At 32.7% G+C, this 24,457-nt stretch overlaps 3 protein-coding genes and 2 long non-coding RNA genes across 6 annotated transcripts; 2 read left to right on the forward strand and 3 right to left on the reverse strand.

Annotated features, from left to right (window-relative positions):
- On the forward strand, positions 995–3,100 carry LOC104787867 (protein AE7). Its single transcript, XM_010513517.2, has 6 exons — positions 995–1,165; positions 1,358–1,498; positions 1,716–1,821; positions 1,916–2,015; positions 2,527–2,572; positions 2,782–3,100. Exons 2-6 carry the CDS (start codon positions 1,375–1,377, stop codon positions 2,880–2,882), a joined length of 477 nt encoding a protein of 158 aa, XP_010511819.1. The 5' UTR covers positions 995–1,165; positions 1,358–1,374; the 3' UTR covers positions 2,883–3,100.
- LOC104787868 (transcription factor MYB21-like) lies at positions 6,671–8,097 on the forward strand. Its single transcript, XM_010513518.1, has 3 exons — positions 6,671–6,947; positions 7,032–7,161; positions 7,252–8,097. Exons 1-3 carry the CDS (start codon positions 6,794–6,796, stop codon positions 7,829–7,831), a joined length of 864 nt encoding a protein of 287 aa, XP_010511820.1. The 5' UTR covers positions 6,671–6,793; the 3' UTR covers positions 7,832–8,097.
- Positions 11,181–13,717, reverse strand: LOC104787869 (glutamine--tRNA ligase, cytoplasmic-like; the record flags this gene model as incomplete). Its single annotated transcript, XM_019245408.1, has 12 exons — positions 11,181–11,320; positions 11,420–11,549; positions 11,644–11,730; positions 11,816–11,945; positions 12,030–12,130; positions 12,214–12,409; positions 12,500–12,636; positions 12,749–12,880; positions 12,962–13,060; positions 13,150–13,347; positions 13,436–13,522; positions 13,628–13,717. Coding segments are annotated over 12 exons (1,482 nt in total), but the record flags the coding sequence as incomplete, so codon positions are not given.
- On the reverse strand, positions 14,591–15,042 carry LOC109125103. Its single transcript, XR_002037869.1, has 3 exons — positions 14,960–15,042; positions 14,762–14,854; positions 14,591–14,652 (listed from the first exon to the last, which is right to left on the reverse strand). It is a non-coding gene; the product is annotated as an uncharacterized LOC109125103 (long non-coding RNA).
- LOC104787870 lies at positions 20,866–22,400 on the reverse strand. 2 transcript variants are annotated; one of them, XR_768052.2, is made up of 3 exons: positions 22,193–22,400; positions 21,706–21,897; positions 20,866–21,240 (listed from the first exon to the last, which is right to left on the reverse strand). It is a non-coding gene; the product is annotated as an uncharacterized LOC104787870 (long non-coding RNA). The 2 variants fall into 2 exon arrangements; XR_768053.2 differs by having other exon boundaries at positions 22,052–22,400.

Raw genomic sequence — 24,457 nt, forward strand, 5'->3', positions numbered from 1 at the left:
GATTTGAGTTTATGTCGGGAAAATTGCAGCAATCAATATGGAAACAGAAATTGTGATATATTTAACTATACATTCTATTGTGTTTTGAAGATATTAGATCGCTGAATCCTTTCCAAACAAAGAAAACAACAATTTGATTCCCGTTTTGCTTTTCAAAACGTGTGAGCTCTTATTTTTAATGTAAGAAAAACTTCAATTCACATTTATTTAAATGTTATAATTATTATATATAAACTTAATAAATTTTAAAATATTACAAATATGTAAAATTAAAAAGTTTAAAATATTATATAATATGATTATATATTAGATAAGTTATAAAAAGGACATGTTGGAATTAATATAATATCATTAAATTTGTGCTAACACGGATTGAATTCTCATTTTATTATTTGTCCACTACTAATATTAAAAGATTTGACATAGAAAATCAATTTGATTTAACTAAGATTGTGTAAAATAATTAAATTATTAGGAAAAATATGACTTAATTACAGCTTATAAATTACTTATTATGTATTTAGATCCCTTATTTTTGTTATAATAATTAAAAATCAAAATAGAATCTCAAACACTAAACAAAATAAACTAAATATAACAAACAAATATTCATAAATTGTATTGTGGGTTAAAAACTTAATATAAATATTTGGCTGCACAAACGCCCGAAAAATTTAGTTATTAACTATTTACAAAACATCCAATATTTAACAAACAAATACAACATAAAATATAAATAATAATAAAATTAATTTGAACATAAAATATAAATAATAATAAAGTTATATGAACGCTGTGTACCACGGGTAAAAATGTAGTATTCTATGTAATTTGGTAACCATTTTGCATATCACTTATTTTTAACTCTGACTAAATACTGTAAATTATACGTCGTTTAAAAATGTTAAAACATTATTGTACCTAAAATTTGGAAGCGTAATATATATCATCGTTTAATTACNAAAAAAAAAAAAAAAAAAAAAAATTAGCACCATCAGCATCATCTCCATCTCGTGCGGTTCTTATTTGACCTATCTCTCATAAATTTTTATTTCTCCTCTGTAAATTTAGTTTCTTACAAAAATCGTGAAATTGAAAACTTTTGCCTCTTTCTCTAACCAAATTAAAGCTTCAAACTTTGCTGATTTATCGATTTTGAAATCGGGTATGTCTTCTTCTTTGGTTTTTCTTTCTTGATCCGCCGCTTGCTTCTCCCCTGCGAATTTAGGGTTTTTTGTTTTTGTTTTAGGGTTTTGTTATTCCCAATGAAAAGCTTTGATTTTTTTTTCTTTGGTCGTCGTTGATTCTTAGACGAGTCTCTCTGTATCTGTTATACTAATTGAATCAATTTTGGCAGGTGAGGAAAGAAAAAAAATGGTGTCTGGGTTAATCAACGAGAACCCAATCATTTACCCGAAGAAAGAGAGGCGTCTTCGAACTGATTCAAGCAACACCGATGAGTTTACACCAGAACCAATTGATCAACTTGAGATTTTTGATATCCTTTTTCAATTTTGCACTTACCAACACTCTTTTTATCATCAAGTTCTCTTACAACTACTTAATTGCAAATCTTAGTTTTGTGTGTTTGTTTAGGACTTGAGATTAGTAGTAGCTAGTGTAGGCTTAGGTTTTTGGAACAAGTTGAACATGCCACTTTGCTTCATAAGAGATATCAAAGACCATCTCTTTTTTTTTTTCTTAACAATTTACAAATCATATAAGAGATATAAAAGATCCAGAGCATCCTAATACTCTGGAAGATCTCAGAGTAGTTACTGAAGACTCAGTTGAACTGGATGATGACAACAGTTATGTTAGGTAAACGTTGGGATTGAACTTTTGTTTTTGGTATGTAGTTAATAATAGTTTTTACTTTGAGCCAATCTGCTGAGCTTTTGCCATTTCTTTTCAGGGTTACGTTTACGCCAACTGTGGAACATTGTAGCATGGCTACCATTATTGGTCTTTGTGTTCGCGTGAAACTTCTGCGTAGCCTTCCTGCTCGATACAAGGTACAAAGCTTTCTGATTACCATCGTTTGTTAGGTTCTCTAGTTTTCTCTCTGTTCCTGCATATTTTTGAGCGTTGTTAATATGATCTTCTGAGTTCATTTACTGATTCATGCATTACTGAGAGTGGTTTGAATTGAACATAACTAAACTGAGCAAACATTTGGTGAAAATCTTGTTATTTGGCTCTGGATCTCTTTTCTTGTGTATTTTGAGTATTGTCAAGATGTTCTTCTAAGCCCTTTTTCTGACTTGAGCAATGCTGAGAGTAGTTTAAACATAATTAAAGAAAGAACATATAAGTATCACACTAAATAAACGTTCACCGACACATATTCTCCTTGGATATGTGAGGGAAAGGCCTTTTCTGTGTCATTCTTAAGCAACTGTTCTGATACTTGCTAAGGGAATATAGCTTTAGCCTCTACTATATAGTCACTACCACTGCCTTAAAAGCACACACGCACAATGTTTTATGGGCTTCAATCTTTTGAAACGGCTTTATATTTTTCAGATTGATATAAGGGTAGCACCTGGTACTCATGCAACAGAGGATGCAGGTATGTCCGTTTCAATATCTATCATTTAGTCTTTAGTATGCATGTATTGGTTCAGATCGACCATTGTTGCCAATGAAATACGTTACAGTTGATTCTCAAAGTAGCAAATGAAATATACCCAAAGGAATGGATCTGTTCTTTGTTTGAACCATTGGTAAAAGTGTACTTCTTTTAGACCTGATGTTTGGTTTCTTGATCTTTAAACGCAGTGAATAAACAACTAAACGACAAAGAACGTGTTGCGGCTGCACTAGAGAATCCAAACCTCGTGGAGATGGTCGATGAATGCCTGCTTCCATCAGATGAGTGAATTGCTTTTACTTTCTTGTGAGCAAGCCTGTTGGTCTCAGAGTACACTACATTATCCATACATGTCTCTGTTTTATCTGCTAAGATTTTGATCCATCACATCTACTAGGACTTGCATTGTAATTCTTACTCAGATTTCAAGTTTGTTCCCAATCATTTCAATGAAGTCTCAATAACACTTTTCTTAATAAAAGTTGAAGTGTCACTTCGATTTCATTACATCAAGTTGGGTACTTACTTATCTCTCTCCGTCTATCTCTAAATGCATTATTACAAAGTCAGCAACTTGTTTATGAAGCAAAAGCAGACTATTGATTTGTGAGAATTTATCCACGGAATGGGATATTAATGATTTGATCCTCTTGTTTTAATGCTTATGCTGTACCAAAAAGGAAACTTAAGATAGCGAAATGGATATTTTTGGAAAGGATATGTAAACTTGTCACACACGCTCGTTCTTTTTGTGTCCCAAACTTATCTTTAGGTTTAAGTGTTTAACTTGTATTGACTCTAATCTTACTTTAGCAAGAAACTTGTATAACAAAAAAAGAACTTGGTCTCAAGATCAACCTAATAGCATAATTTGTAACGCTTTGATAGACTGTTGCAATCATCGTAATGTTGGTGCTTTGAATATAAACTTTACCGACTTAAGAATCGGCTAGAGTCGATCCTTACTAGCTAATATATCATCATATACTAACAAATTATTAAATTGTCGTTTTGCTGATTGTTTAATAAGATGATAATGAAGACACAAATGTCAAAATCGACTTTATTTTTCTTTAGTCCTGGTCTTTAGGCTTTATTTACAAATTCTTTTGGGTTGAACAGTTAACGAGAGTATATTAGCAAGCATAAGTTTTAGAATACATGCACATAGACAATTTTTGACTTGCCCGGTAGACCAAAGCGACACGACCCTTGCTTATTTTTCCAAAATTAGTATTTGTTTAACATATATAGTATATAATACAATTATGAGGTAATGAAAACCGAATTTAGGAAGACTCTTTGAATATTCAAAGTTTGAAAAAGGATATATGCTAATACGAAGTCAGCATAATTAGCTGGCTTCTAAAATTTGTCGTTAAAAGAAATAGCTGTCTTCTAGCTTTTACCATTTACATCAAATTTTCAATTTATATAATTCTAAAATGCTATGTAAAACTAATGTGTCCACAATCATAGAATATAATGGACTAACTCGTAAAGATCCACAATATTTATATACATACATTTATATATGTGTGGGATAGTGACGCATCGACGTACAGTAATTCATGAATCATGACCACTAACTAGACTTCTAGTTTAGGTTAAGCATTTGGGGTGTTTGTTCCAAATTTTTTTGTTTGTTTCCATACAATTTTTATTTAATCAATAATTTCTAGGACAATGATTTATTAGGTTTTTTGTAATATTTTGTTTGGCTCGAATAAGGATCTGTATGATTCTTCCTATACACTCAATAATTATGTTATGTCCTAGCAACATTATATCAAATATGAAAGTAGTATAAAGGCAAAGTTGGGGTAAAGACAATTATAGAAGTAGATATGAGTTATTTGGCATAGAATAGTATTGCAAACTTATTTTTCTGTATAGTTAATTAATTTATTTGAGAATCTAAATCGTACTTTCGTCATCCAAAATTATGTTCCATATTCTTTACACGTGAACATCTAATCTATATAATATAGTTGTGTCACCAAAATTCCATTTCTGTTTCATCGTTACACAGAAAAAAAAAAAAAAAAGTTAATGAAACTGTATAGATATATTATATGCTTCTTATAAATTATATTCCTGGACCAGGGTTTATCGCAGGATTCGACTAATCCAAATACTGTATAGATATTTAATTTGCATTTTTTTTCTTGTTGGCTTTTGAATTTGTGATAGCTCGGAAATGTATTTGTAGAGAAAACTGCACTAGACGAGAGCAGAGACACGAACTTAATTAAGAAAATGGTAATGAAATATTTTGCTATAGCAAATTGATTTCAAACATGTTTTTTGATTTATTATCTTATTAATATGTGTGATTTTTGCCGATAATACCATGAACAATAACATTGTTTCTCTCTAATGCCATTTTCCTTAAAACCTCTTTTAAAATGTCATAGGATCCACTTTCATCTATTTAAAATGACAAAAATGCCCCCTATTTTCTTTCTCCTCTTTTCTCTCTCGATCTCTCATCCCTCATCTCTCTCTTTTCTTATCTCATCTTTCTTTCTTTTTTTCTTCAACAACAAATAAATCACTACACATGATATATATTTCTTCTTTGTTTTTTTTTTCTTTCTTTCTTATCTCTGTTTTCTTTCTTTCTTTCTTATCTCTGTTTTCTTTCTTTTCCTTCTTTTCTCTTTCTCTATTTGAAGATATTAATTTTCAAATCTGCTTATTTTTTTTGTTCTCTACTACTCAGATTTGCGGCTCAGGTGGTGGACACAAGTGTTGGAATCCAAGAAACCATCATTGGAAATCAAACTAGGTATTACTTAATAGACCAGATTTAGAAGAGAGGATTCGGATCTGGTTTACCGATATTTGTCTATCAGTGGACTCCGCTTGTCGATTATACGATTAGTGTGGGCAGACCTACAGAGGTGGACCAATTTTTTGTTATCGAAGGACAAGTGTTGTCATCAAGCGGATCTGGTCCACTAAGAAAAACCGGTGGACAAAAACGTGGTGGACATTACTTTATAGACCAGATTTAGAAGAGATGATTCAAATTTAGTCTACCGATATTTGTCTATCAGTAGAATTTGCTTGTCGATTCTACGATTAGTGTGGACAGACCTAATGGGATAGACCAATTTTTTGTTTGAAGGACAACTGTTATCACCAAGCGGATCTAGTCCACTAAGAAAGTCGGTGGACAAAAACGTGGTAGACAAAAACCTGTCCAAGCATTGATTTTGGTCCACCAGAGACATCTGCATACATGAAGGGTGGAAAAAACTTGGTTGCACAATTTTTTTTATTTATTTTTCTTCTTGTAATTAATGGGTAAAAATATATTTTACTTCTATGGCATAAAACAAAAAAGTGGCATTTCTAAAGAGAAAACAAAAAAGTGACATTTTCCACAACTTTAGTTTTGAAAATGGCATTTCTCATAAAATTCCCTTTCTCTATCGCAGATTATTTATCTAAACGCTGGGACACGTCGGTTTAATAATGTCACAATGTAAACCGACATTAAAAGTTTTGAAAGCAAGGAATTTGCTATCGGTTTACGAACCGACCTAAATTTTAATAGATATAATTTTATTTATTTATTTGTTATGATTTCTACTTCACATAATATTAGTTTTTTTTTAATTGTTATCCCTGTTTGCATTCTTATATTTAAGTGTTATAAATAACTTTTTTTGAATATGTACATATTTAAAATTTTCAATAAATTTTTAACGAATAATGAATGAGTCTAAAAAATTAGCTGGAAAATCCGTCAAAAAATTCTCACAAAGTTAAAACCATCAAAATTTCATTTAGAAAATCCGTGGAATTTTTCTGCTAGAATTAGTTTTGCTTTCTTGCATGTATATAAAGATAACCATACTCAATTAATAAATGTATATGTACTTTAATGAGTTAGAAGAATGAGAAGCCAATTAAGTAAGAATTTTAATTAAATTTGGAAACGTGTGACAACTAATTTTTATTGGAAAAAAGCAAGCTGATGGCTAAAGTAAGAACATTTTCCAATACCACGAGTCTCTCTATATATTCCCAAGAAGCTGCGGATTCACTTTCACCTCTCAAAGCACTAAAAGTCTTCCTATCTCTCTCTATGTATACAGTCATGCATGCATAAGAGAGCTTAAAAGATACGAAAACCCACAAAACAAAGTAGAGAAGCATTAGTGAAGAGATTGAAAGGTAATTAAGGATATGGAAAAATCAACGAAGAAGAAGAGCTTCATTAAAGAAAGTGAAGAGGTAGAGCTAAGAAGAGGGCCTTGGACTCTTGAAGAAGACACTCTTCTCACAAATTACATTCTCCACAACGGTGAAGGTCGTTGGAATCACGTCGCCAAATGTGCTGGTAATAAATCAAAAACATGATATTGATTTGGTAATACTATTAGATTCTCTCGATTTACTATAATCACTATCTTTGAAAAAGCAGGGCTAAAGAGAACCGGAAAAAGTTGTAGATTGAGATGGTTAAACTACTTGAAACCAGACATCAGAAGAGGGAATCTAACTCCTCAAGAACAGCTTTTGATCCTTGAGCTTCACTCTAAATGGGGTAATAGGTGAGTGAGCCACCCTCAACTCTCATCTCAATGAGTCTTTTGTTTCTTTGGTTTTTTATTTTATTTCTAAACGAATATATGTATCCTAAGGTGGTCCAAGATTGCACAGTACTTACCGGGAAGAACGGACAACGAGATCAAGAACTATTGGAGAACAAGAGTTCAAAAACAAGCTCGTCAACTCAACATCGAATCTAACAGCGACAAGTTCTTTGACGCTGTTCGTAGTTTTTGGGTCCCAAGATTAATCGAGAAGATGGAGCAGAACTCATCCACTACTACTTATTGTTGTCCCCAAAACAACAACAACAACAACTCTCTTCTTGTTCCTTCTCAATCTCAAGACTCCATGATGAGTATACAAAAAGATACAGAATTCTCGAGTCAGAACCTAAGTTTCAGCAACATGGACGGTTCTAGTACTTCAACATGGACAGTGCCACACTTAATGGATCATAACAACACCAACATCGTCGATGGTTCGATGTGTTTCCATGAAGGCAATGATCAAGAATTGGGAGGATATGTCCCTGGCATGGAGGATTACATGAGAAACTCGGACATCTCAATGCAATGCCATGTGGCGGATGGTTATTCAGCGTACGAGGATGTCACACAGGATCCCATGTGGAACATAGATGACATTTGGCAGTTTAGGGAGTATAATTAAGTCGTCAAGAGATGAGAGGGTGGAGTCCACCACCAAATGGCTTTATTTATTATGGAGAGTACTATACTAGTTTTTAATTTTCTTTAGTAAACAAGAAGTTCTTAACCTTAACCCATATTCTTCCCGGGTCGAGGATTAAAGTGTGTTAAATTAGTGTGTTTTTTTATAACTTTGTTGCGAGTATTCAAATACTTATTATATACTATTTGTCATTTTAGTATATGATCAAAGTCTTTTGATAAGTATTTATAATATTAGTTTGTTTCCTTTTTGGGCTTCGTTTATTTATGTTTTCGCCGGCTTAGTTTTTGAAACGGTTTCGACTTTTGTCGGTGTTGTGTATCAAAACAGTATTCTTTCATGTATTCCAGTTTTGTATAATATAATGGATATATAATTCAGATGAAAAAAAAATGACTAAGGTTGGGGTAAATAGGAAAAGGTAGTCCCTAGTCTTGAATCCTTTGTGAGATATGTAGTTTAGTGAGAGAGGATCACCTAAACAGGTGGAAAGAACTTAACGATGGGGATAGAGACATAATCATTTGTCTCTTCACCAATATTTGATGTGATCCTTCAGGAAGAACGTTGACGATATAACAGGAGAGTTGGCTTTGATTGACATAAATCTTTTTTTTTTTTTTTTTTTGTGGAATCAACGAATCATAGATTATAGATATGGATTGCGCTCTCTGTAAATTTGTTGATTCTCAATGCCTTATGCTTTTTATTTAAGATGATAGAGAAGAAAGGTCCCATATATCAATTATTTTATTATTGTTATTATCCCAAAAGAGCTTCAACTACAACGATAGAGAAAGGTGGCTTTGGAGAAGTCTTGTTGATGGGATCGAATTATTGGAGGACACTTCAAAAAGCCTTTCAGAAGTACATGGAAACTCCACAATGATTTGAACCCAAAGGTACCACACTAAAAAGTTGGAACAAACATTGATGCACTTTTGAGAGGTCATGAACGAAAGATCACACTCACTTTGTATGTAAATGCTACTTCATATATCTCATGTTACTCTTTCGAATAATAAACGAATCTTTCCACGTAAATATTTAGTAATTCAGAAAGTACATAAAGTAAATATATATATATATATATATTACTGTATTATTGAATCCAGATATTAATCACCGCTCTGAGCCTAAATTACTTCAAATTTACCAATCATACTGATCATTATCTCGCGTATGATAAATATCTAAACCTGGTCGATAAACGCCAATAGCTTTTTAGAAAAGACATGAGTAAAATGGACCCAATTTGAAAAGAAACAGTACTGTATAGGTCAAATATTCATTAATTACGAATAAATATTAGTTATAATACTCCTTCCGTTCTAGTTTAACTGTCGTTTAAGGTTTTTGCATACAAATTAAGGAAACTATTAAATTTTATGTTTTGCCCTTCATTAATATATTTTATAATTTTTTCATTGGTTGAAACTTTAAAACAACAGGGATAAGATTGAAATATTCATCAAACATCTGCATTGAAAATCTAAAACGACAACTAATATGAAACAAAAATTAAATCCTAGAACGACAACTAAATTAGAACGGAGGGAGTAGATGTTTAAGTTTTACAAGAAAATAATTCACGAGGCCAAATCATTTGCATCTTATAATTTTATTTTATTTTAACTGCTCTATATTTACTATGTTACAAACAAACAAACAAAAAAGCTCTATAACTAGACTTTTAATCCCAGAAACTCACATTTTTCCAACTTACTATCCTCTGTCCACCTTCAGTTTACTTTACTTCAAAAAAAATATGTTAGCCGACCCCGCCCATAATTTGTTTAAAAGAAGCTGAATTTAATTTCAATACGTTTTGGATAAGAAAAACAAATTATGATGAAGTAGAGCGGTATACTAAATGTTGGTATGGTTAGGTAGGTTAGTATGGAAAGACTATTAGAGAGTCGAAAGTGAAAAGTCAAGGTGGTTGTTTGAGAAGAGACACCAACGTAAAAAAACAAGACCAGCTGGTTTGGTTCATGAAACAAGACATTTACAAGTTACACAACAAAAGTTATGACTTATGAGTATGACCATCTCTTAAAGCAAACAGTGTTATTTTGGCACCAAATCCTAGCTACAACCACTCGTTACACGTATAACGCATAAACATACTCATTTTCTTGTTCCGTGTTTCATCTAGTTCACATTCTTTCAAACAAGTTAAATCCTCACTTCCATAAACTATTCAAAATCATATTTTAGTCAAACCTAAGACATGAAAAAATTATCATGTTCCGGTAAATAGTGACGTAACCTCGTATCCCATTCTCACATGTCGACTGTGTATTGGCACGTGCGTTTGTGATCAATTCTATCAACTGTACAAAGATCAACACGATTGACCATTTTACATTTCTATGAAATTAACTATTCAAACGATTTTATGTGCACCACACGAGAAGTAATCTAGCTAGTAAGTTTATTTCTTATCATATGTAAATTTCGTATCGAACCGATAATTTGGGGGTTTGCGTCTTGTTATCCTGATCATTGGAAAAAAAAAATTATACNTAAAAAAAAAAAAAAAAAAAAAAGGAAGACTAACAAATATAAAAAAGATAAGTGATGCCATATGCACTTCTGCACTGAAACACATGTAGAGAGCATAGAATCAGGCCTAGTGAAAGGAGTACAATAACGTCAGCAGCATTATCCTTAAACCCCAATGGCAAAGGGCACCTTATTCCTTCCTAAATCAGTAATATTTCCATGTGCCTCCATGGTCCTCTATAGAATATTCATACACCATAAATTCCACATTCGTCGAACCAATTATTATTAAACTTTTGAGCAATGTAGAGGTAGAAAATAAGATTGAATGATGTCGACGGAGGTTTTAAAAAAAGTTGTATACAACAATCACTTTCAGTTTTTCGACTCAATCAAAATCACATGCGTGAAAAGACTAAACTCTCTTTAGTCTCTCTACCATAAAGCTTTCGGCCACTTTGTAGGACAGTAAGTATCAACATCACACTATAGCAGATAGAGAGAGAAGATCCAATGGTTATGGTTCGTAATGTTGACGAGCTAAATTTTTTGACTAAAGACTTTTACAAACTCTCAACATGCATTGAAGATATGAATTAAAAAAAAAAAACAAAGGCAACAACAGTTGTTGCATTCCGTGTGTATCAAGCCAAATATAGTATAACTATATTATCAACTATCAAGACCTCTTCCTTAATATTTCCTTTGAAAACTTGTATTAAAACATTGTATAAACAACAAATTTTAAGTATGTAATCAATAAATTTGGTAATCATTAATATGTAACAAATACGCTAAAAAACTGATGTCCATTATTTTTTTATTTAATTCGTTTGTCCTCGATCTAGAAGGGGCCTGAGTGTTATCACTTGCTAGCTTTACCGGGGATCTCTTTCCATTTGGCTGTCCGGTTGAACACTAGCTTGTCGGGGGTAGAATCTTTGTCAACCGCAAAATAACCTGTTAAGAAACTCAAATATTTCATCTCTAGCTCTTGATTTTCAATAAACGAAAAAAGAAACAAACACTTGGGAGATGTTTTGATGTTTAAATATATACCTTTCCTCTCGAACTGGAATATGTCCCCAAGCACAGCTTCTTTAAGGGCTGGTACAGCAAAAGCATTTGAAACTACCTTTATTGAGTTTGTGTTGATGTCGTCGAGCCAATTCTCTAGTTCTGCTGGGTTCTGTTATTTGTTTACGACAGGAAACGGTGACAAGTCTTGGCTAAATTATCCATAAAACAAGGAAAACGAAAAAAAAACAGAGAAAATGGCGTACCTCTGAATTAAAAAGTTTATCGAAAAGCCGAAGTTCGACCTTCGATGGCTCTACTCCAGGGGAGGGTTCAGCGACCCAATGTAAACTCTGCCAAAGAAAACTCAAAACATAAAGACCAATCCAAAAGAGGACTTTTAGCAAAGGTAAAAGTTCTAGTGTTTGTTAAAAGAACCTTTAGTTTCTTCTTCGGCATTTCAGGATGATACGTCGTCTTTACAGGATGATACTCTACGTGGATCTCAACAATAGTTTCATTGTCTACAGCATAAACAACATCAGTGCATTTGATAGGGTAACCATATCTGCAAAACATGAACCAATATTATTGTTATTATTATTTGTAACTTAAAAAAGCTTCATGTGTCTATGTGTAGCATTGCATTTACCTTAGTAGAACTGATTTACCAGGGGCAAGCCCATAGTAATCTTCTGAATCCTCCAGTCGGAAATCATCTCGGTCAATGTATACAACTCTAGAGAAAGGAACCTATATCAAAAACCAAAACCTAAGGCATTTCACATTATGCATAGATAAAAAATAAAAAAAGTCCTTAAAAACAGAGTTCTCACCTTGTAAAAGACCGAGGGGTCGTCACTTCGACCATCGTACCACCTTTGTGCATCAAGCTCTATGACCTTATCTGATTCCATATTGGTGATGACCACTTTAAAAGGATCAACCACCACCATGGCTCGGGGAGCGGTTTTTTCCAACTCCGTTCTAATATGAAACTCAAGACGATCCACATTTATCATGCAACCATCACTGCAGTATATACAATTGAAGGTTTTTATTAGCAAAAAAAATAATTAAAATATTTCTAGTGAACCAAAACAGCTAACAACAGAAATGAACCTTCTAGTAATGCCAATTTCCCGTATAAAAGCATTGATCGTGGTCGGAGTCACACCCCTCCGTCTCAAACCAGCAAGTGTCATCAGACGCGGATCATCCCAACCATCGACATGATTGTTTTCAACAAGGTAAATCAACTACAACAAAAGAAACAAAATGATATAATCAGAATCATTATTCTCTAGGAAAAAAAATAAAAAGACTTTCATAACTGTTAATGCATGGTTAGGTTCCAGTTTTGTGACCAACCTTACGCTTTGACATCACATTGTTTCTTATATTCAACCGTGAATATTCCCACACATGAGGCATGTAGAGTCCCAGAGAATGTAATAGCCAGTAGTAAGAAGCACGTCGAGTTTCAAATTCGAGCGTACAGAGCTACATATAACATATACAATACACACATAAGAATATTGTATGTCAGAGATATACATATATTAACAAAAATCTAAGACTAACCGAATGTGTTATGTTCTCAAGAGAATCAACAATGCAATGCGCATAATCATAGCTTGGGTAGATACACCATTTGTTACCTGTACGAGGATGAGGCGTAACCTACAAACAAACAAACAAACAAAAATGAACACGTCAAATTAATCAACTCACCAAAAGAGAAACATGAAAATCTTGATTATGCAACTTACCTTTATACGATATGCAATAAGGTCATACATATTATAATTATCATTCTGCATATCCATTTCCATTCTTAGCGTTGCCTTCCCTTCTTCAATCTTTCCACATTTCATTTCTTCAAAAAGTTTCAAAGATTCTGAGATAGGCCTCTCCCTCCAAGGGCTGTTCATTTTCTTCGCCCTGTACTCTTTGATCTCTTCTCCAGTCTGAGATAACAAAAACCATATACTATTAGGAATCGGTTCTGCGCATACTGACGAATCCACTATCAGCTTAAACTTAGTTCTGTTCAACCTGGTGATCAACATATGCGTGTCCTCTCTCGATCAACTTCACTGCCAACTCATACATCTTCTGGAAATAATCACTTGTGTATGTAATCTACAAGAAAAAATAAAGGTTAGGCCCTAACCGTTAGGGTGAGACTACTCTAAACACGAAAAACTACTATGTATATAACTGTTGCATATAAAATGATGATAATACCTTGAAGGGTTCCCAACCCATCCACTTAACAATTTCTTCAATGTGAGAAATATACTCTCTTCTTTCGGCGTCAGGATTTGTATCGTCAAACCTGAGAAATCATGAAAAAGAATCCTAAACAATGTGTTTATAGAAGAAGAAGCAATCATATGCTAAAAGCTAAGAACTCCTACCGTAGATAACAACAACCACCTCGCTCCTTTGCAAGACCAAAATTTACAAACATAGCCTGAAATTAAAAAAACATTGTTTTAGATTACACACAAAACATTATGATCCTTAAGAGAGAGTATTTAAAAACCTCACTCATATATAGAATTTTTACCTTGGCATGTCCGATATGAAGATACCCATTTGGTTCAGGGGGGAAGCGGGTGTAAACATATCCCCCAGTCACCTTCAAATGCTTATCAAGAAGTTCTCTAGTATTGCTATATCTGAGAACAGAGCCGTCACTGAAAGACACCTCTGTGTGAACCTAATGAAAAATAATATATTATGTAGTTACAATAGAAATACCAAAAATTCAAAATGCTCATTTATATCTTCCATATCTTATAAGTAATACATATAAATCATATATGCAACGACTACTTGGAAGTATTTAGAAAGACAATACAATTGTTAAAGTGTGCAAACAAAACAACCTTCATAGAAAAAGATATCAGAAAAAAAAAAGACTCAAGGCAAGTGATTGATTTATTACCCTTTTATTATTCTCTGGCTGAGGGAATATAGAATATGGATTAAGCTCCTCTTCAGATGGTTCCGAAGCAGCTTTGGTCGACTTCTCTTTTTTCTCTTTCTTTTTTGCCGGTTTCTCATTATCAGCTGCCGTCTTGTCACCAAGCAATTCATACAACTTTTCACCTATGAGTTTCTATTAAAACATGAATCTCAATCAGTGAAAATCCACGATTTTGGTTTTATTTGTCCAACCAAGAAAACATAATATGTGCTCACCGATACAATCTCAAAATCTGCCCATGGCAACTTTTTCCGGACATCTCCCAATAGCTTACGCTCTACAAAAAAAAAAAGCATAAATGCATCACGTTCTGTGAGAAGAACAAAACATCAAATAGGAGAGAAACAATAATATTTTGGACAATGATGTAAAAACCAAAGACTAACCTTCTCGGTAACGGTTCTCTAGTATTGTTTTCTTCTTCTCTTCAAAGACGTCACTAACAGTTTTCTCAATATCTTCAGCTGAAACTACAACCCCTGTTCCAATAACATAGATGAAACTATCAAACTTCGAATATTTGTAGTCACTGGCTTAATAAAATACACTTAGTGCTCATGATTGCATCGGAAAGATTTTCGTACCGACACCACATGCTTCTTCAAATTCATTCAGTTTTAAGTCATTAGAATCAACATCTTTAAAATACTTTAATGCAGCATCCATCTGTGCTGGTAACTTAATCTGCAGATATAATAATGCACAGGAAAACCAAAACACTTTTAGTTTTTTTTTTTTTGTTTTTTTTATGAAAAAGAGAAAAAAACAGATCATGTAAACTAATGAAAACAAACCTTAGAGGACTTGATGTATTTGATCAACTTTGAACGATGCACAAAAGAACCTATAGGAAACCTAGTTGCAACCTAACAAATCATCACTGCCACCATTAGTAAGCTTCTACCACCATTATTGGCAAACAACCTATATTAGGGTTTTGGATTAACTCACAGAGTAAAGTAGATTCCCAATAGTTCTGTCACATCCATCAGATACACCAGCCTGCTCAAAAAACCTAAGAAGTCAGTAGACTTTGAGGAGAAATATTGGAGAGACGACCAATCTGATATATCAAGTTGAGTAGCGTTTCTTATGGGGTGATAAAAGAGAACCTCGTAGATGATATCAGTGAGATCAGAGGTAATGGTTTTGCTGCGGATGTTGCTTGCTGTTTCCTCATCCAAACCAATCTTGAGGAAAAGCTCCTTAGAGTTTGCTGAGGTTTCTTCTTTAACACTCATCATCTTCACCCTAGGGTTTTTTTTTACGAGAGGCCGCCAACTAAGAAGCAGAATAAAATACGAAACAATAAAAAATCTAGGTTTGATAAGCACAATCACACCCCCAAAAAACAGATTACAAATTATAATCACTATTAACACAAGCAAACATTAAAGCAACAACACTAGTTCAACCCAAAAATGAAACCAAAGCAAAATAAAGTACAACAGATCATGACAGTGAGACATCCAAAGATTTTTTTTTGCAGTATATAAATCGAGAACTCTAAGTTACCGATTTCGTATTACTGATGGCGAGTAGAAGGTGAAAGACGAAGCAAACGAGAGTGAGCGAGAGATGGTAAAGAGGAGGAAACGAAAACGAGGAAGAACCCTAGCTAGAGATGGTGAAGAGGATTACAAGTAAATCAAGTAAGAAAGGGATTTTAACTCACAATTTCGAAGAAAGAGGCAGCAAATATTTACCGGAGATTAAAGAAGAAGAAGAAGAAGATTCGGCGTAATGAACGAACGAAGAAGGGAGTTGAAAGGTTTTTACAGTTTCAATTTCAGTTTTTATGGGTTTGTAAATAAATGTTGGCCCTGATTGGTAGCCTACTTTTAAGATTTTAAAATTTTTTAAAGTCATGACAGTTATTTTTTTGCCAATCAGGCTTTTTTGGCTTTTAATTTTTTTAAAGTTTTAAAAGTCACTTTTTTTTTTTCTCTTCCTTGTTTTCCTTTTTTTTTTTTTAAAGCGTCAAATTCATACTTTAAAACAAAACAATTTTTAAAGCATTCTTTTTCTCACCCTTTTATATATATATATATATATATATATATATTTTTTTTGCTCAACATCAACTTTTCATTAACCAAGATCTTACAACCAAATCATAGGCACAATACATTCACCTCTAAAGATTTGGACCAAAATAAATGCAATGGTTGATCAAGTACAACCCTGGAACACTAGCGGATCCAACGCTACCTAATCGAGAGCCATTGCATTTTTTAAACCACAACGAGATAGACAACACACCACACAACTCGGAAGTGAAGTCATCCCTTAAACCACCTAAATTAACCTAATGAATCGAAAACAATTACTAACACAAAGAAGGCCAATAACTCCTACTGAAAAAAGATCAAAAACCAGCTATGAGAACCTCTGGATCGACATGTAGAACTTGTCCCAATAGCTTCAACACCCAAAGGCGCATCATCAAAAGAGCTTGGTCTCTTCGGCTTTCACTGTTCCAGTCTTAAACCTAAAAACAGACATTTCGTCCGACTGAACCAACCAAGAGTTGCGAGACAAAACCGACAAAAGATGCATCTCCGATCTACCCAATTAATAACTAGAATGCTAAGCCTTTTAAGATTAAAATTGGGAAACACAGAATAGCATATCATCACCTCACAGTGCAAGATTGAGGAGCTACATCACTTCCGTCGATTTACAGAACACACACCTTGGTCGGACTGAAATAAACAAAACCGCTCCTTACAATACTCCGCCGTGGCTGGAATGAGAGGAAGGATTTGAATAAGAACCCAAATCCGGACGCAGAAGCTCGTCGAAGAGAAGCTTCATCTCTCAATGCTCACCGAAGCCAACAAACCACCAGAGACAGATCCGCCGGAACCAGTAAGCGACATCGTCAACCCAGATTCGCCAGATCTGACCACAGATTCGACGCTGTCCTCCAACGTCGCACCAGAACCCTCACCAATAGCCACCACCCGACGGAAACTTCGCTTCACTCGCCGTGCTATCTCCGGAACCACCACCATCGAGAGGCACCCAACCGCCAGCGAAAGGAATACAAGGAGACGGGGAAGACAGAAAAGAAGCTACAAAAGAAACCAAAAGACGGAGCCCTCTCCAGCGCCGGAAGGGCGACCGGAGAGGCGAAGCGAAACAAGAACCGGCGACTCTCCCTTTTTCTCTCTCTGGCGGCTAGGCTTTTCTCACCCTTTTATATTTAAAAGCTTTTCAAAAGTATATATAAATATTTTACATATTTTATTTTTATAAATTAATTATTCTCATTTTTTTCTCTTTCTTTTAAGACCCATTTCAATAATAAATTTTATTTTTTCATCATCATCACTAATAATACTATAAACGAGTTTATGAAATTCATCATTAATAGGAGAATAACATTCAAACAATGCATTGATTAGTGGTTAATAGATTTTTGACTACTCATATAACTACTCAATAGAAAAAAAAACATTCAAAACAATTAAAAGACACTATTGATATTTGCTAGTATAATCAAGAATCAATCACCAAAAACAAAAGAAAAATCAAAATATTGTTAGCAAAATTTTATATTGACTATTGTATTATTACTATCTTTTAATTTATTGTTGAAGTGTATTGTTACCGAAAATTATTCTTATAGTTGTTTGTTTTTAATTAGTTTTCAAACAAAATTTCATATTTGATTGATTTATATTTTTTAAAATTTTAATTTATCATTAATAAAATTTATTTTGTCATTAAAATGTTATATAAATTAATTTCTGACATAATATATATTTATTATTAATCAATACAATAAAAATAGGATGCGTTTCTGTCATGTGTTGACACCTCAGCTTCAACATTCAAGCTGGTGTTGACACCTCATTTAAAATCATTAACCTATCAAATTATAACAATTAATACAACTAAGCATTCTATTCCAATAAAAATCAATCTTTTTTACAAGTCACTTTTTTTCCCCTCTCTCGAAAATTTTACCGGATCGAGGTTCTAGCCGCTATATCAAATTCTTCTCAAATCGATGATTGAAGTGATGAAGAATTCGATCGAAGGAAGCTCCCCGACAGATCCAGAAACGTTTGATAGAAAAAATCCTCCAAGGCTTTCCTCCTCCGGTCGCCGGAGTTCTGGCTCTTTCTCTCGGATCTTCGTCGTTCCCGAGACAGGTGACATCAGCGTTTGATGTCATCTCTTACTTCTCTCTCTGCTTGCCTTCTTCCGGCACCGGCACCGGTCATTTCTATATCGTCACCCCTAACTATCTCATCCCGCCATTCAATGGAAGCAATAGTCCGAGGATTATGACGGACTTAAAAGTCGTAAACTCTGAATATCTGCTCTACGTTACATCAATCTATGTTGGCGGAGTCCTTTTATCGTTGAGCCCTAATTTGCTTGAGGGTGGATCCAAGCTAAGCACGGTGGTTCCTTACACCGTACTCCACCCCCGATATATACAATGCTCTTGCTCAGTCTTTTACAGTGAAAGCCAAGGTATTCAAAACTCAAATTTTGATAGTGGAGTTCGATTTCAAAGATAACAGCCACATGAAGATTTCATATATATATTAGTGTGTACAAATTATAAAGTAAAGCATTTTCATGCACAAAATCTCATGTTTTGATCTTTGAAGTTTTTTTTTGTTTTAAAGATGTTAATGAAAAAATCATGTAAACATGAAAAATGTTAATATTGGTGTTACTCTAAATTACAAAGGAGATGTTTTTTTTTTTTTTGTCTAGAGGAAAACTAAATAATTTATGTTTGTATTTAGAGTTTAACTTTTACACACACAATGAGAATATCGAAGATTCAAGCCATTACGCCATTTAAAGACTGCTTCGACGCACGCGCTGTAGGGATGGACCCTACGGAGTTAAGCGTGCCTGTGATAGAATTTAGGGTGTGTTTAAGGCTATAAAGGATCTTGAAAAGAGGGAGCTATAGCGAACTCAGAAGAAGGAAGGACGGTTAGAGAAATACAGATCATTCTATCTATACTTTCTCTGAGGACATCATATTTGGCAAGGTTAGCTGACTTGTAAAAAGCAGTCGCATTTGGTTGAATAAAAGCTGAATAAAAACCGTTAGAATAAGAAGCAGCAACCAAGTCTCAATGAGCTAATGGAGATGGAAGAGACACTAGGACAAATTGAAGAGACAAAAAAAGAGATTTTTTAAAAATCAAAGAAACCTTCAGGCTTTCAGGAAATGCTCCAACCAAAACCCTCGAGATCATTCTCTACTAAAAAACTTATTTTATGAAGATTAGTTATTTTATTGTATGGAATCTAGGTTATGTATGTTATGTGTAATGAATGTTTTTGATAATTTATGCAATAAAAAAAATTATATATAATTCTAATTAATTAAATTTTGCAAAATCAGGGTTCAAATATATAAATTATATAGAAATTAAATTATTTTTTTATAGTGAAAACAAAATGCTAAAAGATTATTTATAGGCCAAAAGAGAACAAAAAACTACCAAAATAAATTTGCTATCAACAAAAATAATATAAAATCTAGGTGATTAAATTTTTTAAAACCTACAAAAATAATACAGTACACCTTAAAATCAAGCTACGCTAATATATCTTCCCCAACAAAGTAAATAAAATAAATTTGAGATTAATATTGATAGTCATTTTATATATACAAACACCAACTAATGACAAATTGAAAAATATATAAGTTCCACAATTGAAGGTTTTATATGATAGTTTAAAATTAGTGAAAACTAATTAATCATCTACAACTTTAAAACTACTTGGAAAATTAACCTAATCCATACGCTATTCAACATAAATATAATAATATTAAAATAATACACAAAACTAGATTAAAGTAAAAATATATCTATGTAATTTGACAAATAATATTTTTCTAACAATAAAAAAAACACTATATAAAAATTATGTTATTAAATTTTTAAAAACTACAAAAAGTACACCACATATTCGAACTACAAATTATATATCTTCCACGCAAAAGGTAAAATAAAATAAAACAGAACATACATTAGGGTTAGTTAGACTATTTATATAATCAATTATACTATTTAAATGTAAACATTTATAAGCCATCATAGATTTGATTTTGAAATTTCTCTATTTTAATTTATTAGTGCATTTTCTATCTCACTGTATAAACCATAGTTTTTATAATTAATCAAATTCTAAAAAACAAAATAATATTTTTAATAATTCAATATATCTAAAAATAGTTACAAAAAGAATCCTGCAGCGTAGCGCGGATCTAACCTAGTACTTATAATAATAATAAAAATAACAGCTACAACTTTAAAAGTTGTTGGTAAACAATCAGATTTTAACAGTTAAATTTCTACAGTCAAAGCATCTACAGCCAAATTCTCTACAGTTAAAATTTTAAAGTCAAAGTCTTTACAACCAAGACTCTTTGTGTATAAGTTAAATGTTAATAAAGGATTTTGGATTTTATTTCTATTAGGGGCCGTGGCAATAATGGCCATTATAAAAAAAGGCTTTTAGAGCATCAAACTATATTGATAATTGAAAAAAATGCAAAATCAAAAGTTAGACAGTTAAGAGTTATGAAGGTTTATTTTTGACATAGTCCAATGCTAGAACACCGATTAAGGATCTGAGAACTGAACACACAAGACATAGAAGAAACTGAGAACTGAAGAGATTAATCTAACCGAAAGGCAGACTGAGTCATCAGGAAGATGCAGCTTTAGTTTTGTGACACCTTCAGGAGCATATCCCTTGTCAGGTCTTCCATTTCCCTGGCATTTCTGCGTCTGCCTCAGGACAGGGCAAGAGTTGTTCGTGTACAGAGGTCCTCCAGGGTCATAAAACCAACTACCTTGATACAAATCACACTCTACAAGCAATCAAAGAATTGAGTAAGCAATAAAACTCATATAACATAAATATAAAACATGGAACAGCTAGAATCCTGAGAAGCAAGGGAAACTGACAAGAACAAAATATTCAACTGCTATTTCTTATTCCAATTCACCCAAACAGAGAGAACTCTCAACCAACTGCCCTAACAACAAAGCCTAGAAAATCCAACTCCAAGAACAATATGCTCAGACCACCTTTACAAAGCCCAGAACTCACTATCTGCTCCCTAACCAATTTAAAACTCTTAATCTGTTACATTCAGTCCTTGGCTAGAATAGATACACTAGCCTGTAGCTAAGAGTTAAGCCACTTGTAACTTCTTTTAGTACTATCACAAACACAAGCCTTTTGCCATAGAAATGCAAAATTCAATTAAGATGGTTCCAAATAAGCGACAAGCAACGTAAATGGAATCTAGTGTGTTTAAAGAGAAGAGTACCTGGTTCTGATGATGCAGTTTCAGAGGAGTCATCATGTGGAGGAGATGATGAACTTGGAGTTTCTTCAACCTTGGTGTCATTGGCTTCACCCTAGGAGAACCAAAAGCCATGGCTACCTCCCTAAGATACCCAGAACGAATAAAAAGAACAGAGCCTCCATAGGTGATGATAAGCCACTACTATCACCATTCCTTCAAACAAAAATGTGTATTCTTCAGCACCACCATGATCAAATTTGGAAAATGTATTGAACTGAAGGGCATAGATAAACTAAGTCTACAGTTCGATTTAACCATGAGCTCCATTGAAGCTTATAGCTTTCTTTATTGGGTAAAGCAAACTCACCACAGAGAATCTGTCAAATTTTCAACACTGCTTCTGCAATTCTCTATCAGAAATCAAAACTATAACTATTCAAGTACACCAAAATCCTCCGCAAATTCGTTTCTTTTCTCCAGGAACTAAGAGATAGAGACGAGATATTACCACATCGTGATCATCGGCATCAAAAGAATCGTTGATCTCGGAGTCAATTACTTGTAGAAGCGTCTGATCGGACTTTAGTCGCTCAGTGGCCGTCTAATAAGGGAAGCCACGAGAGACGAAAGGACGAAGTAAAGATGGCTTGGTAACAAAAGACGATGACGAAGACAGCCTGAACTCGTCGGTGAAGACGATTTGCCAAAAAAAAAAATTTGTGTCACGTATCGACTGACACGTATGCGGGTCCAAGGAGATCTAAATTAAACCGGGTCTATAGTTTTTTTTTGGTATTATTGATTTATTTTTTATAAATCTCGATTAACAATTTGATAGTGCGCTACGGTTCAACTGCTATATAAGCGGAACAAATGTATTTGTGAGACAAGTGCAGTTTATATAAAATAAACGATACAAAATAATGTTTGATTGATGAAAAATAATTTACGGTACAGAATTCATATTATTTTACTATTAGTTAGTATAATTATACATTTTGATTTGTTTTAATTAATAAATAAATATTTTAAATATAGTTAAAAATTAAAAAATTAGTATTATTGAACAAATAATTTTAATATATCATTACTAAACTTTATATATATAATTTATTAAAATTAAAATTAAAGCATATACTGTCTATATTTATTTATAAGTAAATTAGTTAAACAAGTCTAATCATAAAAAATACCACACTATAAAAAAACTATTATGGAATGTTACAAATCCATTTGTTATTATATTAAATGTTCCAAAAATAAATCCCCCTAAATTTATTTGTTATTTGAAAAAACTAGATTTATTAATGGTTATATGTGCATATATACTACTAAACTTACTACTATATATTACTTTTGAAATTTATTAAATTCTTAAAAATAAGATGACAGAGGGTTTTTTTTAATGTACTCTAAAAATCAATTGAATGAGAGAGGGAGAAAAGAGAGAAGTTATTTTTTTAATCTTTTTATTTGCATTTGTATTATATGGATAAAATAATATCTAATTATTATTATAATAAAAATCTTAAAAAAAAATATACTGGCGTTTTTTGGAAAACTGCTAGACAAATGGTATTATTATTTGGAAAGGCGGTCCAAGTCTATTACCCAAAAGAAAAAAATCTGCATCTGTTTGGTTTTTTTTTTGCAATAAACGTAAATCATAGAAAAATTACTGATTGGTGTTATGGATGCGGTTTTCAAAAATACGCATTAAATTTCGCTTTTAGGTGTTCTCCAATCACAGCCTAATTTTCAAAACCAAGTTTTAAAAGGATGACATGTAGCATATCTCTCTTTGTGTCCTTTTTTTTTCTCCAAATACATTTACTGTTTTATTCATCATTTGAAGTTAAAAAAAAAAAATTGGTTAAAATAAAATCAAATTATTTTATTACAATATTTATAATATATTTTTTTGTGCCAAAAGATCAATGTATTGGATATTTTTATTGTAAAGTAATATCAAGATAGGTAATTGTTGTTATAATTGATGGTCGTCAATGCAACATATGTAGGACTATAAAATTTTGTTAAAATTTATGAGTAAAAGCGATAGAAAACACAAATAAAAATAGTGATATGCGATGAAAATATTATTGGTGAATATGTCTTATTTACAAGTATAATATAATAACACAAAAGAATGTGACGGACTTGAAAAATACATATACATCAATTATGTTAGAAACTTAAGTACTTTAACAATATTTATGATATAATGAATTAGTCTCGAAAGATAATTATATAAGCAATAAATTTATTTAATACAAACATTTAAAATGATCGATTTATTTAAAAACGTTTAACGCTTTTAATTTATCTTTAGTTATGTATATCAGATTTAGATACAAAAGAGCGCATGGATACATTCTATTTATTTATATTATTATTCCTATACTGATCTGCTAAACCGAAAAGAAACAAAAAGAAAGGGCCGGGCGTAGCAAATACAATTACCATTCAACAACGTCTCAGTTTAAAATTTTAAAACGAAAAAAAAATCAAAAAAAACAACAAACAACGTATCAACAGTTTGTATAATGCAAGTTATGGAACTGTTCAGCTGAACACGAATTTGCATGATTACCATATTCAAATACCAAAATCAGTTTAAGAAATAAGAAAAATTTAACAAAAGTCGAAGATGCTTCTCTCTAGATCTTGTTCGGCATTCTATAATCTTTCAGTTAGAGATCGGATCAAACCCCAAAACACATGCTCCCTAGTCGCATATATAAACTGCTAAAACTCACGTACGTGATCTATA

This window comes from Camelina sativa, chromosome 5, assembly GCF_000633955.1.
Source record: "Camelina sativa cultivar DH55 chromosome 5, Cs, whole genome shotgun sequence".
NCBI classification, from domain to species: domain Eukaryota; kingdom Viridiplantae; phylum Streptophyta; class Magnoliopsida; order Brassicales; family Brassicaceae; genus Camelina; species Camelina sativa.